General features: G+C 38.9%; 1 protein-coding gene across 1 annotated transcript in view; it reads left to right on the top strand.

Annotated features, from left to right (window-relative positions):
- Positions 1-339: 339 nt before the first annotated feature.
- Positions 340-24,208, top strand: part of LOC102108470 (chondroitin sulfate proteoglycan 4-like) — a 33,281-nt gene continuing 9,412 nt past the window's right edge. The window contains exons 1-7 of the mRNA XM_014259873.2: positions 340-418; positions 5,354-5,517; positions 6,106-9,666; positions 10,503-10,973; positions 11,772-11,948; positions 17,598-17,796; positions 21,791-21,922. Coding sequence (XP_014115348.2) covers positions 340-418; positions 5,354-5,517; positions 6,106-9,666; positions 10,503-10,973; positions 11,772-11,948; positions 17,598-17,796; positions 21,791-21,922 — 4,783 coding nt within the window. The remainder of the gene's footprint in view (positions 419-5,353; positions 5,518-6,105; positions 9,667-10,502; positions 10,974-11,771; positions 11,949-17,597; positions 17,797-21,790; positions 21,923-24,208) is intronic.

The raw sequence follows: 24,208 nt of genomic DNA on the forward strand, positions 1-24,208 counted from the left end.
GGGTGTGCGATGGGTGAACGACTGACATAGCTGTAACCCACATGTGGGCAGGTCCCACCCTTAGCACACACTAACCCACAGCCGTGAAGAGCACTCCAACAGTGCCCTCCCACGGCCCCATCTCCCGTCCCGGGCCGGTGCTCCTGGAGCGGGGGCGGGCCGGCGCAGGGGCTGCGCTGCGAGGAGGGCGGGAAGGAGGGGAGGAGGGCGGAGGCCGTCCCGGGACAGCGGGCGGGGAGCACGGGCCGGGGCGGTGGCACTCCCCGCCGTTGTCCAGGGCTGCGCCGCGGCCCCACCGCCGCCCACGCTGGGGGAGCCCGGCCGGGCCGCGGCTCCGGCATGGCCGGCGTGCCTGCCGCGCTGCTGCGGCCGGCGCTGCTGGTGCTGCTGCTGGCCTCCGGCCGGCCCGCTCTCGCAGGTAGGGCCGCGGCGGGGGCCGGAAGGCACCTGCGCCCGCGGGGGAAGGGGCGGCCCGACCGCAGCCCCGGCGCCAGAGTTACTTGGAGCGCTAGAGCGACTTGTCGCCGGTGTTCCTGGGAAAGCAGCAGCCCGACGGGGAATTCCCTAACCCAGCGGGGGCGGCGTGGGCCCCGTGCTCGGAACGGCAGCCGCAGCAGCCCCTTGGTCGGGAGCGGGGGCGGGCGGGCGGCGCAGGCGGTCGCACAGGTGGCGAGACAGCGGGCATTTTGTGAAGGCGTGGTGTCCTCTGCCTCTTATCGTAACTGTAGTATGTCATGAGGAAAAGTGTTGAGGCATAAGCAAGAATATTCCCTGCAATTCCTTCCCCTTCTCTGGCATGTGTGTGAACGAGTAGTCCCGATGATAAGTATCAGCCAGCAGCTGTAGGTATCTGGGTTTCAGCTCTCTTGTGCCTGGCTTTGCAAGACATGCCAGTCACCTCACCAGTGGGGATGCTCGTTAAGGTGCAGCTCTTGGGTAGTCATCAAAACCATTGAAACAGCCAAAAACTTGAGCTGCAAATTCTGTTTCTTCTTGAGATGTAACTTGAAGTACATTGCAATTTGAGTTTAAAAGACTGGTAATAAAGTTTATTACTTTAATATATTTTAAAAACTATTAGATCAGCATGCAGTTGAAGAAGTGTAGTTTTTCAACCACCTTCACCCACCTTCTATCCCACACTGCAATCCCATGTGAGACAAACCAATCGCTATAACATTCTTTACAAACATTGGGTAGTCAGTCTCTCTGGTTGTGTGGCATCTGTTTCACTAGCTGAGAAGACTGGTTAGAAATGAACTCATATCTAATTGTAACCTTAAAAAAGTAGTTTTTACTTTGGAAGCTAATGAAGACATTAATAAAAGGATTAAATTAAGATACTGTAAATTAAGTACACCAATCATTCTATGAGAATTTTGGTGTGTGGAGCTCTAAGTGATACTTTCATCAGCTTTGTGAGTGAAGACCCTGAAGCCAGAGTGGATGGAGGAATTTTTTTATTCCTCATAGAGATGTCTCAGACATGTCAGAGATGTAAGAAGATCTGAGTGCCACTGAAATGAGCAATCTCTAGTGATAGCAACATTGTTTTAAATGACATGACAAAGGGTTTTATGGATATTACTGTTAATGGTGTTAGACCAAACAGTGCTTTAAGGCTGTCAGAGTAGTGTCCTCTGTCCTTGGCACTGCAGGCAGTGCAAGGCAAAGCCAACGATGCATTTCCAGACTACCTGGTAGGGACACACCTGCTGCTTTTAGGTGCACCAACCTGTGATGCTCTGCTTGAGCTGCCACCAAGCTGAGATTTGCTAGGCCATGTGGACTGATGTCACCACCAGGAGAACTTGTTAAAATTCAGCTGTCTTCATTTACTCTGGGTGCTGTTACAGCTATAGTCTCACCCAGAGGAATCTAGCAAAAGGGAAGAAAACAGTTGAAGTTTGGGAAGGAAGGTCTTGTAGGCAGTGCACTGAAATTAGGTTTTAAGTGGCTCTCTCAATTCTTCAGTTTTCAGTGAGTATCTGTGAAAGAACCAAAAAACCCAATAATTATAAATTATTGTATATAATATTGTATATTATAGGTATGTTATTATTAAGTAATAGCAGCATTGTTCATTTCATGCTCAGTGCTTTAACTACAGAACTGTCTTTTATCTGGAAGTCAGAGAATGCTTTGGTTTGGAAGGACCTTTAAACATTTTTCCTGGTGTGTAAAGCATTTGTATATGCAACACAGGGATATTCTTCACTGTGTACATTTTAGGTGAGTGTAAGAGGCTTACACACTCTGGTAGTGTTTGATTTACTCTCAAAATCTCACTAAATTTTACACTGAGAAAGTGTGAATCAACCCTGAGAACTCCCTTTAGAATAATTGTTATCCTTAAAGGGCATTCCCAATGAATCTGGCTGCTTCCTTTTCCAGTTCCATTTCTCCTGTGTCTCTTATGTGCTGTTGATACCGTCTGCTAGCAGCTTAAATAAGCTGAAAGAAGTGGAGGAATATTTTTTCATTATGAAGTGTCCTATTTTGCTTATTTGGAGTTTTTTTTCACCTCTCATTCTGCTGCATTACTTCTGCTATTTGTCCTTGTAGCAAAGCTTCACTAACCCAGCTCCTGTTTTTGAAAATATCAGCACCATATTTTGGAGAGCATAAGATTTGTAAGCAAGCCATATTATATATTCTGGTAGTGGTGATGTTTTTCAATCTCAACAGCCGAATTTGATATTATCTGTGATACAGCAAGTAATGTGTCAAAAAAAAGAGTATTAAATATATTGTTCTGTCTAGCTGTAAAAGAAATCAGGTTAAGGCACTGTAGGTGTTCCAAAATCTTGTTTACTGATCAGTGCTTACCTGCCCCACCTTCAGTGATGGATTCTGACTGAATAGTTTTATAGAAGGCAGAAGGTGTAACTTAGGTTTCTTTTTTTCTTTCTTTTCAGAAAATTCATATATAGTAAAAATATCAAAGTGTTGCCCAGTGGTACTCCGCAAAAGATTGACTTTACAATTTCATTCTAGTTATTCTAGAATGCACTGAGTAATCTGTAATCTCTCTGCTTAATTTATTCCCCCAAAATCCAATGTATGAATTTAGCATACTAGAAAAAATTGTAATTATTTAATCTATTTCCTGTCTTATTAGTTAGTCCTTGCTTATACTGGGGATTCACCTCTAGTTATGTTATTTCAATACTTGCTTTAAAGAGGATGTCTTTCTTTATTTATCCCACAGAATAACATTTTTATGTGCAACAAAGGGCATAGGTCCTCTCAGTGTATAATTTTAATGTAAAGCCTGCAAGGTGTATTTGAGCTATTTGATGAAAGCTCCTTTTGAACTGGAAGCAAACTGCTGGGGAAGAATTACTTTTTGTTCCACTTGGGATCAATTTTTCTAGGCACAGTGGTGACTCTTTTTGGAAGAAATATGTGTGTTTCAGTAATGTAAAGATCTTTCCTGGGTTTCTCTGGGTAGTTGATTAACTTGCTATTACATAGTTATTGGCTATGGGGTTTGCTGAAATCTTGTTCTTGTGAAAGCTGTCTAGAACTCTTTTATGTCCTATAGCAAATATTTAGATACTGTTACTGATTGCTCTTTCATGAATGAGCTGCTAAATGAGGTCTTTGATTTGCTACTCTGCACAGAATCCAGATCAGAGTCAGACTTAAAGCCACACTTTATAAGAGTTGTCGGAGTGTATTAGATTAAGCAAGGGGACAGCTAATGTAGGAACTGGAACATTTAAACCTCAAAAGTCCTCTGCAGTAATGCTTGATTTTAAAATGAGAAAATTTTTTCAAAATGAAGCTAAAAACTGCAAAATAAATGTTTAACTGGTGTTGTTCTTACAAGCTGTATCCAAACACAGCTGAAAGCATCATAAACTTTGCCAGATGGAATTTGAAAATAGACATGTCTGGAAAAAAAAAAAGGTCAAGGATCAGCTTGAAGGAATCAAAGCTTTTACTAAATCCTCTTTAAGTACATCAAGAACAAAAGCCCTGCAGAGGGTCTGTGCAGCCAGTTGATTAAGTGACTGGCATAAAAGAAGCACTCAGAAAGGGCATGGCTACTGCAGAGAAGCTAAACTAAATGTCGTTTACTGCTAATTGGGAAGATTCCCAAACTGAAATTCATTTTTTGAGGTGGTGGCAGGGGAGGAGAGGGGTTGACCTTAAAAAAACTTGGTGGTGAAATAACTTGCTTGCTAAGGGTAATATCTGATCTTATGTTTAAACTCCCTGGTACCTGGATGGTGGCGGATTTTATGCCAATATTTAAAACAAGAATTACCAGAGGATGTAAGCCTGACATCCATAACTGAAATTTACAATGGATAAAAGATGCGTGGGAAGGATCAATTTTGGAGGAGTCTATATGATTTCTTTAAAGAGTTCTTTACAAACCTCATTGAGTTTTCTTGGTGGGGGGTGGGCAAGGTCTCTAAGATTTAGACATTCAAAAGAATTTTTATAAAGTTTGCTGCCAAAGGCTTTCTAGCATTCATTAGAGTGCAGGGCTTTGTATATTAAGTAATTGATTAAATAGGAGGAGTGGTAGATGATTGCGTTTTTTTGTTTTTTTTTTTTTTAATGTGTCAGAGGGAAGTTACCAACAGAATTTTAGAGGATTTGGTCTTAGGATCTGTGCTGTTCAGAATATAATAATGAGGATGGTAAAAGCAGTGAGCAGTTAAATGAGAGCTCTTACTGGTGTTACTATTCCTCAGAGCAGAAAGAGGGGAGGAGACAATGAAGGAGGCTTGTACAGATCTGAGTGACTGGCCAACAGGATGGCAGGGCTGCTTGGAGGTTGTATACAGGAAACAAGAGGGCTGTTGTTCCTGAAATAGAAGGATGAAAACATCTGAAAATGACACAGGCAGGAGATTTGTGGGTCTTCTCTGCAGAGATGGCATAGATTGTGTCTGATGAAGATGTAACAGCATGTTGTAGATCAAAATGTTTCCGAAGAGAAACTAGAATACTTCAGAGAAAAATTCTGTGGCAGCTACAAAATAGACTGTGTGTTACAAGCTCAGGAAAACATCTGAAACAAACAAACAAACGAAAATGAAGGAGTATTTGGAAGAAATTATTTAGTGTGACTGTCTGATTCTTACCATTCTCAGTCATCACTGTTGGAGATAAGAAAACTGGACTGTATCATTTGTCCATTCTGGTATGGCCATTGGGTTCTTATTAAATTGCTTGGACTAGTGAATTTGATAGTTGAGATTTATTTTCATTTGTACACGAATAAGTATATAGAAAATAATATAAATTGTTTACATATATTTAGGTATGAATAAGAAAAAAATATTTGTGTGTGTGATTCAATTTCCTATTTATTTTCCTTTATTTCTTTCAGTATCATTTTATGGTGATAGCTTTGTGGAGCTGAACATGGCAGAAGCATCCCCTCAGACATCCTTACAGCTGCAGTTTCGAACAAGCAGGCCACAGGGACTGCTTCTTCTTGCAGCTGGAAAGACAGATTATTGTTTAATGGAGCTGCGCTCAGGATATGTACAAGTATGCTTTATAACTGTAGTTAAAAAATATGTGTAACCTGTATTGCTCAGAGTTTTTCTTAAGACTGTTATCTATATAAGATATCTAAACCAGTTTCTGTTTAAAGAAATGGAAAAGTCACTTAATGTAATCGATAATTTCAAGTTATGGCTTTTATTTACAATTATATCTCTATAGCCTTTGAGATCTCTAGATCTTAAAATCAACATCATTGTGTTCAAAGCGTGAGATTCAGTAAAGGCAAAATTTCAGACTTGATGATGTTAGCATTGCAGAAAGTGCTTCAATCTGAGTAATTGTTTTTCTGCAAGGTAACTTCTTGAAAGATCACTTTCAGTTGGGCTCTCAGGAGTTGTTGTTCATAGCAGAACTGCAGAGGAGTCCATTTCTGCTTCTGCAGTTATTTAAATGTTTGTGATGGCAAGTAAACCCACACAGAATTTTAGTAGGATTTTATTTTTTGAATATATTCTGTAAATTATATGTTTAGTATGAAAATATATGGAAATTAATGTATTAACTATATATTAATGTATGATTGTGAAAATATCACTTTAGTTTTGATAGTTAAAATTCTATCTCTTGCAGTTGAGAATTAACTTTGGTGTGGGAGAACGAGTACTGCATTCTCAGCAAAGATCTCAGCTGAATGATTTGGCTTGGCACCTGGTTGAACTACATCATGAACAAGATAATGTCACATTGGTAATTGATAAACATGATAAAATGAGTGCAAAAATGCCTGGAGTTCTTTATGAATTAAACATTGATTATGGATTCTACATAGGTGGTACTGGTAAACTTGATGTTCCCTACCTTTTTGGAGCACTACCCAGTTTCCGAGGATGTATTGATGGTGTGTCATTCAATCAGTTAGACATTCTGATGCCTCTGAGACCTTCTCCTGGCTTCAAAAACATCCATGAAGTTTCAGTGGGGTGCAGTGATGAATTCTTTGCTGGTGAAGAAGAACCCATTAGTTTCTTCAGTTCCAGGTCCTATATTTCTTTCCCATCATGGAATGTGGGCGACGTGGGAATCTTTGAGTATTCTTTACAAACCTCAGCTGCACGTGGCTTGCTGCTTTACCATCCTGGGCAAGCAGGAGATTTCATTGCAATGGAAATGGAAGATGGTTTAATTAAAGCTTATGTTGGAAAACATAAAAGTAGAACCCATATTTCTTCTCGTAGGTCAGTCAGTGATAGTCGTTGGCATTACATCAAATTGAAATTTACTGCAGAATATTTGCAGCTAACATTGGATGAAGAAACTGTGAAAAAGTCATTACCTCCCCAGAGTAAGCTGCCCCTTCTGAAGGGATCCTTCTTTGTAGGTGGTGTAGATGACAGCATACGATCAGAAGTGATTAAATTAATCTCAGTACCTGGGAAGTATGCCAGAGGTGGATCCTTTAAAGGCTGCTTAAGTAACCTGAAAACCAATTCAGAAAAGAAATCACTGAGGAATGTTCTAGTAACTAAGGACATTTCAGCTGGATGTGAAATGCAGAATTCTTTTAAAACAAGTCTTTCTTTAGAGAGTGTTGTAAAGAAACCTCCTGTGAAAGCAGCTCCTGCATTTGCCATTTCCCATGAAAGCTCAATTTCTCTGGGCAAGGAAGACAAAAACCACTTTTTAGTTCTGAGTGACTTGTTTGTGTTGGAGGGTGAGCAAGCTTCACTTGAATCTAAGCATATTAAAGTTATCTTAGACTTTCAGAAATTAGGAATTAATCAGTCACAAGTTATTTTTGATATAAAGGAACCACCCTCTCATGGACACTTGAAACTGAATGTTGAACCATTGCAGGAGGTAAATATATTTACTCTGCAGGATGTGTGGCAAGGGAAGGTTCTATATGTCCATGATGGCTCTGAGGACACTTATGATTATTTTAATTTTTCCATTTCTACCAGCAGTGAGAAGATTGTGTCTCCGTATTTGCAAGGAAATGAGCAGCATATGTTTGCCATTACTGTTACTCCAATAAATGATGCACCTGAGATCATACTTCCGGAGGGAAACTTGCTTCTTCTCCTAGAGAACTCAAAGAAACGTTTGACTAATGACCTGATAAAAGTTCTAGATAACGATACGGATTCTGTGGGTCTCATACTTTCAGTGCTTGGAAGTCTGAATGCAGATGCAGGATTTTTAGAAAACTCAAGGCACCCTGGAAAAGCTATCACTACTTTTTCTAATGAGGATTTAAACAAAGGCACTGTTTTCTTTGTTCACACAGGTGTCAAGAACTCAAGGATTGTTCTCAGGGCAAGTGATGGTGAGAAGGTGAGCAACACTGTTGTGCTACGTGTCATGGCAGTTCCTTTGGATTACAGAGTTGTCAATAACTCAGGAATAAATCTCCTCCAAGGTGTTACAGCTCTTATAAGACCTAGGCATCTGGCAGTTGAAACAAATGCTGTCCTCCAGGAGCTGGAGATATGGTATGAGATCACAGAGCCACCGCACTTTGGTCAGATCCAAAGGCAGCATTCAAGGGGGGTATGGAAGCAAGTCAACTCTTTTTCTCAACGCTCTCTGCAGCGCAGCCGGGTGAGATACCGTAGCACTTTTAAAGATACTCAGCTTGAAAACGTTGAGGACCAGTTTAAGTTCAAAGTTAGCATAGGAAACAGAATCAGTGAAGAGCACACATTTCCAATCAAAGTGAAATGGTTAAGGTACAGTCTAGTGAAATATGCTCCTCTAGAAATTGAAAACTCAAAAAAGAAGTACTTGAATTCTGATAATCTTTTTGCTATGATTGCAGACCTAGAAATACCTCAAGATGAGCTTAATTTCAAACTTCTGTCCCTACCAAAGAATGGACAGATACTGCTTAATGACCAGCCTTTGAAAAAATATTCATTCTTTAGCCAAAAAGATATTACTGATCGAAAAGTGGCATATGAATTAATCAACCAGTACCATGAAGACAATGATTCATTTAGATTTCTCATTTCTACAAAGTATCTGGATTCAAATTTCTATGACTTTGAAGTCTACATCAAATCAAATTTCAGAAACATTATTTTGACTAACAATGGCCTTAATGTTACTGAAGGGGAAGGAGAATTAATAACAAGCATGAAATTGTTTCTGCAAACGCCAGATAATAAAACTTTCCGATATGAAGTTATACAGTTTCCTAAGCATGGGAAATTAAAACTTAGCAATTTTTCTGGTTCATTCGAGAATAATGGCAATCTTACAACTTTCACAAATAAAGATATAACTGATAAGTACCTTATGTATGTGCATGACGATTCTGAGACTATGTTTGATGAATTTCTTGTCAGAGCTTCCAGCAAGGAGTTGGGAAAGGGAGCAAACTTTAATCCAGAAGTAGAACCTTTGTCAGTAGAAATCAGATTCTGTATTTCTATCCAGCTGAAGAATGATGAGAAACCAGTTCGCATAATAGACAAGATTTTTGACATAGTGAGGAATGGGCAGCGATTATTAACTTTGGCAGATCTTTGCTATCATGATCCTGATTCTGATTTTGATGATGGACAGTTGCTGTATACTAGACGTGGTATTTCCAATGGGGACTTGGTGCTAACAAATGATACTTTGCATAGACTCTACCAATTCAAACAAGTGGACCTGGAGCAGAAGCAAGTCCTGTTTATACACCATGGTGCAGATTTTGGGCGTTTTGTGCTGTTTGTGACAGATGGAAAGCACTATACTTCCTTGCTTCTGGAAGTTAATGCCACCGATCCTTACGTTAGGTTAGCAAATAATACAGGATTGTTGATTCAAAAAGGAAGAGAAGAAACTGTTTCAACAGCTAACCTAAGTGCTATTACAAACCAAGACATAAGAAATGATCATGAGCTTACATATGAGATACTGTCTTTCCCAAAATATGGAAGAATATATGTGAATAATGTACTAATGGATTCCTTTACTCAGCTTGATCTGATAAAGGGGCATGTAACCTACAGACATGATGACAGCAGCAACCTTATTGACACATTTAACTTTACAGTCCGTGCTGGAGATGTCCATCTGGATGCTGGACTACAGGTTCGGATATATTTGGAAAGTCATCAGCAGCCACCAAGGATTGTGAACAAAAACAATCTTTTGGTTGAAGAAGGAAAACCAGTTAAAATCAGTAAAGGAAAACTGCAAGTAGGTTAACCATGTTGTCCATTCCTCCTTGTAGCAAGTTTTCCTCACTTATTTTAGTCATTGCAGTGTCTTTAGTTTGTGTCTTCTTTAACTCCTTTTGATTACCACTAATATGACTGTATTCTGGGTGCTAAGTTCAGGAGAGACTGACACTAGCAAGCTTCCATTTTTAGGAAATAAAAAATGATTATGTTAAAGAAAATTACTTCCTATAGTCTTTGACTCTTACATATTGGTGCTTAAGAAAATTATCATTTAGGGATTCTGCATGTATATATTTGTTTTAGAGTAACGATTATTGTATTCCATGTAATATTCTTAATAGAACTAGTGAGAAGTGCCAAGGAAGAAAGGGTTTTGTTTGGTTTAATTTGGAGCTAGCCCAGTTAAAATTGTTTGAGAGTTACATCCAGAATTTTCAAGTCACAAACCTGAGGCCATTTCTATTTGAGTAATTCTTCCCTACTCAGGTTTTGTGCATAGCCTTCCAGTAACCACCATGAGAGGGCTCTGGCTGCACGTTGCTGAAATCCTGACTTTCTTGTTTCAGGCAGGGATCTATAGCTGCGAGGCCAGTAGTTAATTATGCAATGAAAAGTTCTTTTTCAAAACTTACAAAACATATTTGGGGTTACAAAATGGCTCCCATGCCACTATTATTTAACGTGTGTCTGTTTAAAGTATTGTATTGTTTTGGGAACTGTGTGACCCATCTAAGAAGTGCCAGTTTAGTTAGATACACAATCCCAGAATTAAACGTGAAAAATGCAGAAGAGAATTATAGAATTTCTCCCCCTTCCATTTGAATAATTTTGGGATATGTTCTTAAATTTAAGGTTGTTCATGAAAATAGTTCTCCATCTGAGATTGTGTTCACAGTAAGACAGCTTCCAGTACATGGATACATTCGGAAGTTTTCCTCAGAAGAAGGTTATCTCGGTTCTGACCAAAGGCCAGCTTTGAGCTTCACACAGCAAGATGTCAACGAGGGCAAAGTTCAGTATGTGCAGACAGTTTCTCACCAACTAGATGACCATTTTTTTCTGGATGTGACCAATGGTTTCAGAACAATGAGTGGAATAGAGATCTCTGTAGACATCATCCCCAGAATGATTCCGCTGGAAGTACAGAACTTTACAGTGCTTGAAGGGGGCTCAAAAGCCCTGGTGGAAGACTACCTAAAAATTTCTAGTAGACACTTTGCAGGACTCAGCTGTGAATTCATTTTAACTGAGCAGCCAAAACATGGGTATGTTGAAAACTCTCGTGTTCCTGGAATAAAATTAGCCACATTTACCACAAAACAGGTAATGCCTTTAGATCTTCTTGGATGTAGTCTTAATCAATTACTTGCTTTGCTGAAAGCTGTGGAATTTTGTGGGAGGTGGTGAGATACATGAGTTTGAGCTTTATTCTGGCCTTGATTTGAAGATCTTTGTGCTGTTTCTAGCTGGTCATTTGAAGTGGGGAGGGAGGTTGCCTTGTTATAGTGAACCGCACTACTTCCTTGGTGGCACTATTGGTACAGACTAACGTAGCTATAGACACAGTAGACTGATGGGCCACTCACATTCAGGCAGAGTTGTAGATATTCTGGAAATGTGAGACTGTGGTTGCATTTTGAAAAGACCAGAGGAAAAGGTATGTACAACAAGCAGAATAGTGGAAAAGAAGTAATTTTTTAGGTAATTTCTTTGCCCACAGCCAGCCTGTGTATTGCACAATGTGCTAATTTTCAGTCATTTAGCTCCAAGAAGCAAAATAGTATTGTAGGTCACCATCTACTAGCACTGTGTTCAGTTTATAGATTCCAGGAAATGTTGTTAAATATAGTGGGGTTGGATTTCCATTTTTCCTTCAGGAGGAAGGGAGAATGCCAAGACTGGCAAGATATACTGGCTAGAGGAATGGACAGATGAGCAATAAAATTTACTGTTGTGAATGGAGTGAAGATAGAGGTACAATTTGATATTATAGCATAAATAAAGTTTTAGAAGTCATAGAATGTTCGTGCAATAAATACAGAGCCATGACTAGGATATTTTTCAATGTGACATTAATTTTCTTCTAGCCTCTTTAGTTCTTCAGCTTGTTATATTTTTCAGGTGGAACAAGAATTAATCTACTATGTTCATGATGACAGTGAAGAACTGATGGACAGTTTTACTGTTATAGTAAATAACACGGAATTGTGGAAACAAAGTTTACCCCAAACTCTGTTTGTAACTGTTACTGCAGTAAATGATGAAGCTCCTGTTGTAAAATTAAACAGAATTCTTCAGGTATGTTTGTCAACATTTTGAAGTGTTAAAATTAATTCCATTAATTCTGATGCTATTTAATGCACCTTCATTAACTGACTATTAGGTTTGCATCTGGTAGTAGAGTCAGTATAATATGTAGTAGTCCTTGGATTTAGAGAATTAATGCTAATGAAAGGAGGCAGTACATAGATTATTTGTATTTAGGAAGATTTTAGGCATGGAGAGCTCTTTTGGCTGTTGTAAGGTTTATCTAGAAGGCTGAATGGGCATTCTTTTAATCTTAAAGTTACATAAAGTTTTTTTGACTGATGTAGGGCTTGTGAGGGTGGATCACTTGCACCTGGATGGTTGTTACGTTTTTGTATTGTATGCTGTGATGTCTTGAGGGCTGCTACTGAACATGTAACTTAGAAAAGTACCAAGATGAGAATGCCAGTTTTTCACTATTGTGTTTGCACAGCCTTCCAACACTATGCCTTTTTCCGTGAAGTGCACTAAAGGGTCAGACCTCCTAACTACTTTCTACTGCCTGCTCCTGCCCAGATGTGCAAGTGGGATGTGACAAGAGAAAATTTATTATGTGTTGGGTATTTCTTACAGAAAACAAGAGTGTTGCCCTTTTCAAAAGTTGAAAATAATATAATGCAATCTGTGAAAATCTAGAGTCATCAAAATATTAGTCCAATCACTGAAGCTATTACTGTGTGATACTGTGAGCTAGGAAAAAACATGTTGACTTTTTTCTAACTGCCTTCCCACCAGAAAATCCTGAAGAAAATATTAAACTTGTTGACTGATACTACCTTTAGCTCTTAATAACCATAGCTCACTTTTTAATCTACTGATCTTTGAAAAGCTATCTACCGCTACAGAAGTGACTACTGTCACTTTAGTTCCAGTGCATTTTCAGATTGATTAATTAATTAATTTGTTTATTTATACTATTTAAACCAGGACATATCTGTATAGTACTTGTTTGTGTTATGATAGCACTCAATAACCAGAACCATTTTATTAAAGACACTGTGCCCAAAAAGCCCCTACGTGTAAAAACTTCCAGTCTGAGATCTGATGAGTAAAAACAAATTAAGTGACTCCAAAAATCAAGATGAAATATGGGTCAGCTAATGAACCTGTGGTCACAGTAAACCAGCTGGAAGACATTAAGTCAGAGAAGGTATTTGGGAATTGGCTTGAAAGAAGCTGAGCAGGGTATTTTGAGGCTGCAGTGCTCTGTGATGCAGTTTATAAGTGGGTGGAAGCAAAACATGCATTTAATTTTATGTAGGTAGTTGTGTGTTGGAGAGGGAGAGTGTTTTACTCTAAAGATGATTGTAACCTTGTGTTGTGTAATAGCCTTTTCACTTGAGAAAATACATAATTTTTTAACTAGCTGTAGTGGTAGTATTGTGCAGCTTCACAGTGGCAGCAGATAATCTGCAGATGCCCACAACAGAAGATATCCTGCCCTGTGCAGAGACTGGTGGCAGAAGGACAGACTGCCTTCACAAACATTTGGGTGGTATGGAGCAAAATCTTCCCTGGTTGAAGTAATTACAGTGGTACTCTACAGACATCAGCACAGCATGCAGTCATTTTTGCATAGTCACAGAGAAGAGAGCACAGTGTTTAGTCAAGTTTTTCTGGGTCTCTGTTCTGGTACATTGCTGGCATTAAAATGTTGGCTTTGAGCTGCTGAACTTATTAGCAGAACTAAGGCTTTGCAGTGTGCTGCAATGCAGCTTATGGATTTTTCTAAAAATATTTGAATCTGGTTTTCCCAAGAGCAGAGATAGCTAAAGCATTATCTACCCACAGTTTGTCCTCTCTACTGGGGAGGCAGTCTGTGTACTAGAACCAGGATGCTGCCTTTGTGCCTGTGGTTTTGCTAGTCATGTACAATCTATTGTTGAAAAGTCAAGTTTGTGTTTGTTGAGAGTAGCTATGAACATGTACACATATGGTGGATTCATGTACATCCTAAAACAAATCTGGCAGTCAAGTTATGTGCTGTGAGGAATACAGTGAGATGATTCTTCCTCAAATCAAACATGCACATCCTCAGTAGAAATGGTTTTTCTTAGTCCTGATAAATATTGAGATGAGATGGGCATTTCTGTGTAGGGTGTTTTCTGTGTAGGCCCCATGCTGTAGCCGAACAGCCAGTGCTCCTCAAGAATGTTGCTAATGCTATTGAATAACAGCCAATGTTGCTTTAAAAACTGAGTAACTCTTTTATCTATTTTGTAAGGTAAAATATACAAAAGTATAAAATGACCAGTACTATGAAAACTGAAGTCCAGTAGAACTGTTTGAGTTGACTGAAGTTTGGGACCTCAGAAATTTTGCAGATCACAATATAAAGAGCCAGAAACAAATGCTGAATGATTAAAAAAAATTAAGGTAGGATATGGTTGCTAAGAAGTAGTTTATGTGAAGAGGTGCTTTATGTGGCGAATGGTGATGCTATGGGCATATGGAAGTTAATTTTGGCCTTTGTCATGGGCCCCTGTCCAAATGCAAGAAACTATTGGGCATGTGCACAAATGCTGAATGAGTCTAACTCTAGCTTCCTCACTTCAGAGACATCCATAACATCCCTTCTTCAAACAGCCTTGTCTGTTGCTATCAATGTTATGAGTACCATAGGGGACTTTGATGGTGACAGACAGCCATTTTGGGAGTTTTTCTCTGCTTTTTCTCTAGGAGGTGGAAGTAAATGAGGGTTTAAGGGGTGTTGGTTTTTTGGTTTGTTTTTTTTTTTTTTTTTCTTTCCCCCGGCTTAGAATTTATAACATAACATCTGAGATACAAATAGTTTTACCATCCTGAGAACTTCTGTAATGCATATAACTTTAATCCTTTCCATTGCAACAAATTAATGAGATGTATTTTTATTTAGAAACTTAAATTATCAGCATTTTATGTAAAATTTTTTAAAATGTCCATGGGTTCAATGGACATTTGTTTTTTCTGGAATGGGAATGGGTAAAGGAAATAGGATGTTTTGAAGAAAATCACTATACTGGCATTATATGCTGCAATTATATGTACTTAAATACATGGGTAGCAATGCTATGAAATGACTGTATTCTCCTGTTGCCACAAGAGGGCTATATTTTCCTGGACTTAGGTTTTTTATAAAACCACAAATTTAAACTGATTATTTTTGTTGTTTTCTCTAAATTGCTCTCTAAAGTATGAAAATGTGAATACAGAGTGTCTGATAGGATATGTGGCATGCTTAGCTGATACTGATGAGATGAATCCTGTAAGTAGAGCAGAATAAATTATTTTGCATCAGCAAGGTCATGAACCTTTTTTTGGACTATGCCTGTGGAATATGTTAGACACATGAAAAATCAGTGTCATGCTGCATCCGGGAAGTTCAAATACAGTTTTCATGGTACTCTTCAAGGAGATTTTGATCTCAGATATGAAAAATAAGGTGCTTGTACAATTCTAGCTGTGTTTGCTTTCCAATGGTTCTTTTCAGCTCTTAGATCTCTCTTCATGCCTTGAGGATCATGTTGCAGGCCATGTATAGTGCTTAAAAAGCATTAAGTGGTAGTGTGCTGGGATAGCAGAATTAAATACTGACATTATAGAAAAAACACTTTTTTCTATAATTAGAAATTTTAATTCTTCTTTCCTTTAGTAAAGAAAATAATCTGAAATTTAGTAATTTGTAATCACATATGTCCATTATAATTTCTTATATTTTTGCATACTCTGTATGTGACCTTTTATTTTCTTCATAGAATAATCTATGCATCTACTGAGATGAATTAAAAGGTCTCAGTACAATACACATTACAGTGATGTGCTTATTTGGTGCCACTCACTAAGTAATTCTGTGCACAAGTTAGTTGTTGTTCTGTGTCATAAGTTAAAAAAACCTCAAACCTCTTCTGATTAGAAAAAAAAATTGAGCATCATTTCCATAGCACATATTTTGTGACACAATGTAGAATGAAATCTTTGCCCTGTTGAAGTGCGGTGGCAAAATTTCAGTTTCTTAAAAGGCCTTCTTTCATGGTTCATGTTAAAAAGAAGAATTAATACTTAGTGAATTGTGATTGCTGATTTTAGGCTTTGACAGAGTTGAAATGCCCTTCATTAAAGATCATTTGTCCTCTTCAACCACTTGGTGTGATGTTACTACCAGATATTTATTAAGTGTACTAAGACCGTAGGAAGACAGGAAGGAATGATGCAGTGTGTGTTTTGAAGCTCAAGCTGAGATATTTAAAGGTTTAGACTCTTAAGATTTTACTCTACATTATAAATTGTGCATGGAAATAATTGATATTGATATAATGAAGATTTTAAGAATTGCACTTCATGTTGAGATAAATATGTATTGATCTTTGTTAGCACTTTTGTCTCTACTTCCAAGTATATGTAGCAGAGATGAAGAACAAAATGGGCCATTGCTTATCCTTTCTGAACAAGAAATTATCCAGTAGGATAGGGATGAAACCCAGAGAGCAGTCCTTTCTGCTTGAAATAAGGGACCTTAAAGATCATCTAAAGGACCTTCAAAATCATCCCATGGGCAGGGACACACCTCCCACTAGACCAGGCTGCTCAAACCTGGCTTTGAACACTGCCAGGATAGGGCAATCCATAACTTCCCTGGGCAGCCTGTTCCAGTATCTCAGCATCCTCAAAGTAATTTCCCCTCTTTCAGTGTGTGCCCATTCCTCCTTGCCCTGTCATTCCAGTTCCTGTCAGAGAATCCCTCTCCCTGTGGGCCCTTTCAGATACTGGAAGGTGTCTTTGAGGTCCCCACACAGTCTTCTCTTCTCCAGGCTGAACAACCTCCATTTTCTCAGCCTGACTTCACAGAAGAGGTGCTCCAGGCCTTTGATCAATCTCGTGGCCCTCCTCTGGAACTGGACTTAGAATGTGCTTCAGATTCAGATTTACTAGAAAGAAATAATGGTTTTTATACCATCTTTCTAAAAACTAGTTAACTATTTTTCTGGGATTGTAACCTTGCAAAATGGTAGGCAGATTTTGGAGGCATTGGTTGTTTAATCTTCCACTGGACTGAGCATCTCTGGGTTTTTTAGTGCTCTAAAAAAGGGTCTTTAGTGCATTTTTCTAGCTTCTTCAAGAAGTGTTCAATTTGTGTTAGAGTTTGTGCTGTCCCCAGGCTGTTTTTCTTTTATCTCTTCTGCTGGTGAAAGTAGAGCATAATCAATGCCTTATCTGGTGTGAAATACATGACACTAATATTCATGTGTATGTGCTGGAAAGCAGCTCCTTGACTCAGTGATCATAATACAATTTTTGTTTTAAGAGTTTGTATACTGCTTGACAAATAGAGCACTTGTGCTCCAACTGTCTGAAACTCTTAACTGGTGTAGGGTGTGTTTGCTTGTATTATTTCAAGGTCTTGTATTTTGCAAAAAAATTGCCAGAATGAGCTATGCCAGTTTGTGATCAGATGTTTGGATGGACAGTAAGGAAACATGTTGCAACTGCTAGTGTTGCACAGCACAAATCCTTATTCTTCCTTTTTCTTGGAGTCATGTGTCATCTGCCCCCATCCCCCATCTCCTGCTATCCCAATTGTCTTTTGTGTATATTTTATTTATTTGTTTATATATTTATTTATTTATTTATTTATTTACTTATTTATAATTGTTTATTTTCTAGGTCTGGGTGGACTCAGTCACAGAAATAACTACTGATGACCTCTGTGCAGAAGACAAGGACTCCTTACCATCAGAACTGGTGTACTCCATTACTCCACCTAGCAATGGGCACTTGTCTCTGAAGTCTTCTCCGAACAAGAGCATCCTTACTTTTACCCAGGCTCATATAATTAAGGGGCAGCTGGTTTTTGTACACAATGGTATGTGAATTCAAAAATACCACATCTGATACCATAATGCTGCTCCTATTCAGTATATCTGTGTTTGTAATCCATTTAAGATCCCATTGTAACATCACAAAAATCCTGGAACGCTGGTTATGTGAAGTGTCATACATGGGTTATATGTTATCTCAAAAACTAAACAAGAAAGGGTCTAACATCTACTTAAATGTGTGCTTGCTTGGAAACCTTGGTGTTCTTGAGTTCATTAGATAGCAGCCTTCTTTCTGAAAGCAGTTTTGCAGTAGGGAAGCATTTCCATGCACCTTTCAGATATAGGAAATCCATTCTTTTATTACTGTGGTTGAAAATTTCCTGAAGTCTTTCTGTCTTGTTACAGTGCAGAGCTGTTTATGGACCAACAGTCTCTGCCATAGACCAAACAGATATCTGCTGTAGTGCAGTGATGGATGATGAAGTTATGGTTCATCTGTGTGATGTCAGTGTCCCTTTGAGACTGTGAAAGAATTAAGCTTTAAACATTGACGCATTCTCCTAGTGTCCAGAGCTAGAGATTAGGGTTTTTGTGCCTTTGAGAGAATGTGGAGGGAGTAGAAGAAGTCAGGGCAGCTTTGTGCATCCTTGAGTGGCAGTGGTGGGAAGCCACAGGAATGAACTTCTTAGTGGAGTTCCAGCCAGAAGAGGTAGGGCTTTTACAGGGTACCTGTTTTCACAGCTACTTGTTTCCTGCTCCAGCTGTATTACTATGTTACCTCAGTTGAAAGAAGAAAGGAGTTGCTACAGAAGGAATAAGTAATTGTTTTGGGATGGAGATAGAAGAGATAAATTGCTCTCCTGCCAGCCCTGAGGCAAACTGGAGTTCCAGTACTCCCTTGGGTGCAGCAGCCAATCCAGATTTGTGCTGTGTCTTCATGAGGCTGAAGTACTCTGCCTTGCGATGCACTGTCTTGCAGGGTGCGTATGTATTGCTGAAATTGCTTTACGAGCAGCTTCTGGTGAGCTGTAAATATTCTGCTCAAATAATTTGGTCAGGAAATGGAAGGTCAAGAGCATGACAAAAGTGAGCCAAGCTATTTAAATTGTTCCAAGGGAGACTTTGACATGTAAAAAGCCCTATGATGGTAGGGCAGTGGTAAGTTTCAGTCTGAGGAAGTTAATCTACTCTGTGTTCCAGAAAGGGCAAATGCACATCTGTAGCCTTAGAGTGAATCTTGATTAATAAAAGTGAAAAAAACAGAAAATTGCATTTTCTAGTGAGTAGGACTGTAGAGTAAATTTGTAACATAAAATTACCCAGGTTTTGTGTCAGGTCTTGCAGCCACTCTCGTTCTCCCATCTGCACAACCTTATGGTCTCCAGTGCTTCACAAAGTACTCTGGTCATTTTGCTTCTTTGCATTTCTTGGTCAGTGATTTTCTTCTCTCCTTCATCTTGACCTGTTTCTGGAAATGTAACTATTACTCCCATCTTATTGCCCCAGCCTTGACCTGGGGCCTTTTCTTACGTTGCTGCTGTCATTCAGCTTTTTATCCCTTTTCTCTGTCTTTCCCCTGTTCCTTGTCATCATTCTTGAGTGTTTGCTGGCTTCTTCGTCTCCTCTTGGAAGTACTCCCGTCTACTCTTCCTACTACTTGAGCCCTTTCAAAAGGGAACAGCAGCATTTTCTTGGCTGAGGCAGCTCTTTGAGCCTCATGGCACTCATTTTTTTCACTTGCACATGGCAATGGCTCTCCATCCTCAGTGTCTTTTTTACTGCCAATGAAAGTACTACCATACTTTGCTTTTATACCTCTAAATTAGACCTCAGAATTTTCCCTTCACATTGCTCAGCCTTACGAGTTACATTATGCTGCTTATTCTGTGCTGAGTTGCAAATCTTCCTCTTTGCTCTCATGTTTTCCCCTTGAATTTTTTGTTTCCTCCATAATCCCTAATTGTTCTATCACCATTGTAAATGCAAAATTAGAACACACCTTTCTTTTTCTGTACCCCTCTTTCAGTGTAATAATTCCTTCTCTTTTTACACTCTTGCTTCACTCTAGGGTGCTCTGCTCTTGCTTTTGCAGTATGGGCCCTTAAATGCTGACAGTGTTTTTCCTAGGGCAGTAATGAATTGAACTCTTCGTTCTGAAGTCTTTGTGTCTTCTCAATGCAGCTTTTACAAACCCTCTTTCTGGAGTCCTTTTAATCACCTGTGATCAGATACATCTAAAAAAATTAATTGTGATAAAATGATAAATGCTCCACCCAAGCAGAACTTCAAGATGCTGTTCTGTTCCCGACTGCTGATGACGAAATGTCTGTGTCAATCAAGCAGTTGACCTGCCTTAGCCAAAAAAGCAGGTAATGCTGTTTAAGCAGGTTTGTTTGGGATTTTTTCAGCTTAGTACAAATAGTAAACATCCAGGTACTTTTTTGACTATGCAACTGTTCTTTTTCATCAGTAGAACACATCAGAAAATAAAAACTTTAAAAACAAAAACAATATGATGAGATCTTCCAGAGCTGCTTCAGCTGCCTAGCTAATACAAGAGCATGTCTTAGGTGTATTGTTAACTATAATCTCAGAACCTACATTTGATTCTTCTGATATGTTAATTTATAGCTAGGCAAGGATGATGATCTTTACGTGAAAGTCCGTGGCACTCTCTGGCTTTAAGTATGTATATTCTTGTAGCAATATCTGCTTGTGGCTAAATTGTGCAAAGCAAATAGAAGAGGATGGTAATTCTTTGCAACAGTTAAAGTTTCACTTCTTTGTTTTGTCTTTTTACCTAATTGAACAACACAGGGAGCCTCTGCTTAAAAGCAGCCTGTCAGTTCTGAGACATGTATTTTTATAGGAATCCACTCAGACTCCTGGAGGCATTTTGCTATTTGCTTGTGCCAAAGTACATACAGGTCTTAAGATTAAAGGGAAAAATGTGCATTTATTATGAGTACACATAACCTCTGAAATACTTTAAGCTGTGACAACATACCTTCTTCAGCAAAGCTGAAGTGCAGCAAAGAGGCTAAGGAAACAACCTGAGAGTTTATTCAGACCTTTAAATATAAAACAAAATGAAATAACATTCTAGTTACTTCTCTCCCCAAATTCCTTCTTTGCCAAAATGAAACTGTCCAAGTGCTTTGGACCCTCCTAAGACATAAATGGAGTTTGAAATCTGGGAGTCATTTTCTCCCAAAGTTTAACTTGATTTCAGCTCCACTGAGTCAGTGAAGAAAGAGGAGAAGGGGGCACTCTTACTGATTTACATCTAAGGGGTGTCTGACCTTCAATGAAAACAACAGCTGGTAGTTCTTCCTGGGGAATGTGTTAATTGCATTATCAATTTATTTAATTCTAATTAAGGTATGAGGGCTCTGATCAAAAATTGCTTTCAGGATTATTTTGTATATATTGCTAAGGAAACTTTCCTGTCTGCCCATCCAGGAGTCACTTTGGCAGTCACACTGACACCACCCAAGATTTTGATTGTTGAGACAGAACCCCCTTCACATCCAGTGGCTCTAGTGAGCCCTGCTTGACTCTCTACATACCCAAAACACAGTCAGACAAGGTTTTCTCAGGTTTTCCTTAGCAGAATTTCAAGTGCCTGTATCCTTAAAATAGTTTAATGTGCAGCAACAGAATAACAGCTCTGGCTGGGAGCTCTTGACTGGAGACCCTGACTGAAAGACTTTGCAATCTAAGCCATGGAAGTCTGGAGTCCTCAACTCCTGCTGTGTCACTGAGAGTTGGTTCCCTGGCTCCAGGTCCCTGTGCCCTTTGTTAAGCAAAGGCTCAGCAGTTCAGGGCCTCTTGCCTCAGGCTCCTGCCACCCAGAGCTCAACCTGCAGCTCCACTGCAGCTGCACCCAGAGCTACCTGAACCGAATTTCACACTGAATTTCACTGAATTACCTGCACAATATTTCACTGTATCTGAGATTGAAAGGTGTCCAGTGTATTTTTGTGTTTTTTGTGACAGAGTAATACAAGAATAAATTTATGATTTTGATTTCCACAGGAGCAATGTCTGGAGGCTTCAACTTTCAGGTGACAGATGGTTTGAACTTTGCACCCCAACAGATTTTTAGCATCACAGCTCAGATGCTGGTCATTAGCCTTGAAGTGAACAAAAGGCTCAGAGTCTTCCCAGGTCTGTTTTTTGAGGTGATCATGATTTTATCCACTTTAAAATATTGCCTAATATAGAGTTATTTTTCAGATACTTAACTGACTAAACTACAGAAAACTGTAGCTGGGAACATTTATGTGTGTTTTTAAAAAACGGGTCAATGTTTTCTCAAACAGTGTACTGCTGATTGTGCTTTGGAATCTTTAACTTTCTTATATGTGCATGCTTGAAATCATAGAAACTGGCAGTGAAATGTTCAAGTACAGTGTGATAATAACTCTGTCTGCCTAAGCTCTGGAGATTGCCTATTCAGGTTTGTTTAAAATCTCTGTAGTCCATTCAAATATTTAGAGATGTCTTAGGTGGTTGTGAAAGTGCCCTGTAAAAGCAATGAAAGAGTGAAGCTTGTGTCCCTGAGATTCTGAACAGCACATGTAAATTTTCCAGATTACTAGTTGACTTTTCTTTTGTTTAAAATGAGATATAGACAGCAGGACAGACTCACTGAGGAATCAGAAAGACTGAAAACTTTGATTCATATTTGTGCATTTGTAGCTAGTTGGTTCATCAGCTGAGGATTTTTTTTAATGAAATCGTACTATTGAAGGAATGTTGATGTGCTAAGAGGTCTCACCAGAGCCATTTGCTCCTTCGCTCTGGCAAGAGTAATCTCTCTTTAATTTAGGAATATAACATGTATTGCAGGATTATAGGAGAAGTAAAGATTAGTTTTCTCTCAGCAATATCTTGCATCACACTTTTGTTTGTGCTTCCTTCTTTCTTTTTTTTTCTCTGAGTGTGATCTGTAGAATCAGAGAGATACTAAGAATTTGCAGAGTTCTAGAGGTTGTAATCTGTACCTTGATTTATTAATTGGATATGTAAGAGGAGCACTTTATCTTCCTAAACTTCCGGAATATGTGTTGCATAAACAAAGGTTTGCAACAAAAGCCACTTAAATACAAGCAAAAAAAAATGAGATTGTAGCAGCTTCTAATGATCTAATGATCTTCTAATTCAGTCAATATAAATGGGATTCACATAAATCCACTTACAAAGCTTATTAACCTACAATTTTGGTGTGTGAGGTTGCCTTGGGAACAAGGGGTTTGCTTTTATCTTAAGCCAATGATAATTGTAAGAAAAATATGTCCAATACTTCCATAGAAGGCAAAGTCTCTAGGCTGTCAATCAGTTCTTCAGTTTACAAAATACAGTATTTCTTTCAGCACTGCAAACTGTATTCATCCAGGATTGCAGTTTTTTTCCTGAATTCTCACTTTGGGTTAGCAAAATTTCTTTTAGATTTTACAAAGTGTTACTAACTTCCTTACATGTTCTCTTTATGGTATTTTTTAGAGACATTTTGAAGCTGTATGGCTTTCAGCTGTACTTTGTCATCATGAAATGACTATTACAACAGCAAGGGTGCCAAATGATTGATATATGTATATAAAATCAGCCGGTGTCCTGCTAAATTTTATAGCACTACTGAAAAAGGTTAATTTTGAGCCAGCCTGAGAAATCTTCTCTCTGGGTTAGTAAAAATTGAATTTATTGCGAAGAGTTTACCATGTCTTCATGACTGGGTATAAACTATTCTCCCAAATATATTGTTCTGCAATTTTATAAGAGTGTGAACTGCTGTTTTTTTGTGTTGGGTATACCAGATCTGTTTATATAATTCATAGATTTTTTTCTGTTTTAACAGAAGCTTGTTTTATTCATATACGCAGAAAATTGACTGCTAGATATATTAGCTTTTTCTGCTGTATGCTAGGTATATGCTATGGGAGGATTTGCTTCTTCAAGAAGGCAATTTCTCAACCAAGGAAGGAGCTGAGTTGATTTGAGGAAAGTAAGCCTGACTTGTAGTTCACTGGAAGCAGAGCTGTCTAATCAGTCTATAGATGAGATGATTTATAACTCTTTAGCAGTGATAGGAAGAATGCTCATGCCAAAGCATTTTCCAAATCTTAAATGTGGGCCATAAAAATGTGTAACAAGATTAATAGGCACATTATGCTGTTGCACTCTACTTGAATTGATTAGCTTGGCCCTACTCTGTCACCTGTGCTTGTTGTATGTCTTCTTCCTCTCTGTTCCTGTCTCCTGTGGGTGGGGTGGAGTTTTTGTGACCTCTCCTTCTGTGATTGGGAACACACAGGCAGTGTTCTCACTTCATTTTCCTTCACCCAGTGTGCTGGCTGGAAAATAACCTTCCCCTCCCTGTTGAGGTGTCAGACCAGAGAACTGCTGTGGGTGCCAGGGAATGTTCTCAACTCTTAGAAGTGGGTGAAGGAGAAG

Source organism: Pseudopodoces humilis, chromosome 4 (assembly GCF_049639895.1).
Source record: "Pseudopodoces humilis isolate 2021_Gansu_Grassland_sample_001 chromosome 4, ASM4963989v1, whole genome shotgun sequence".
Taxonomy (NCBI): domain Eukaryota; kingdom Metazoa; phylum Chordata; class Aves; order Passeriformes; family Paridae; genus Pseudopodoces; species Pseudopodoces humilis.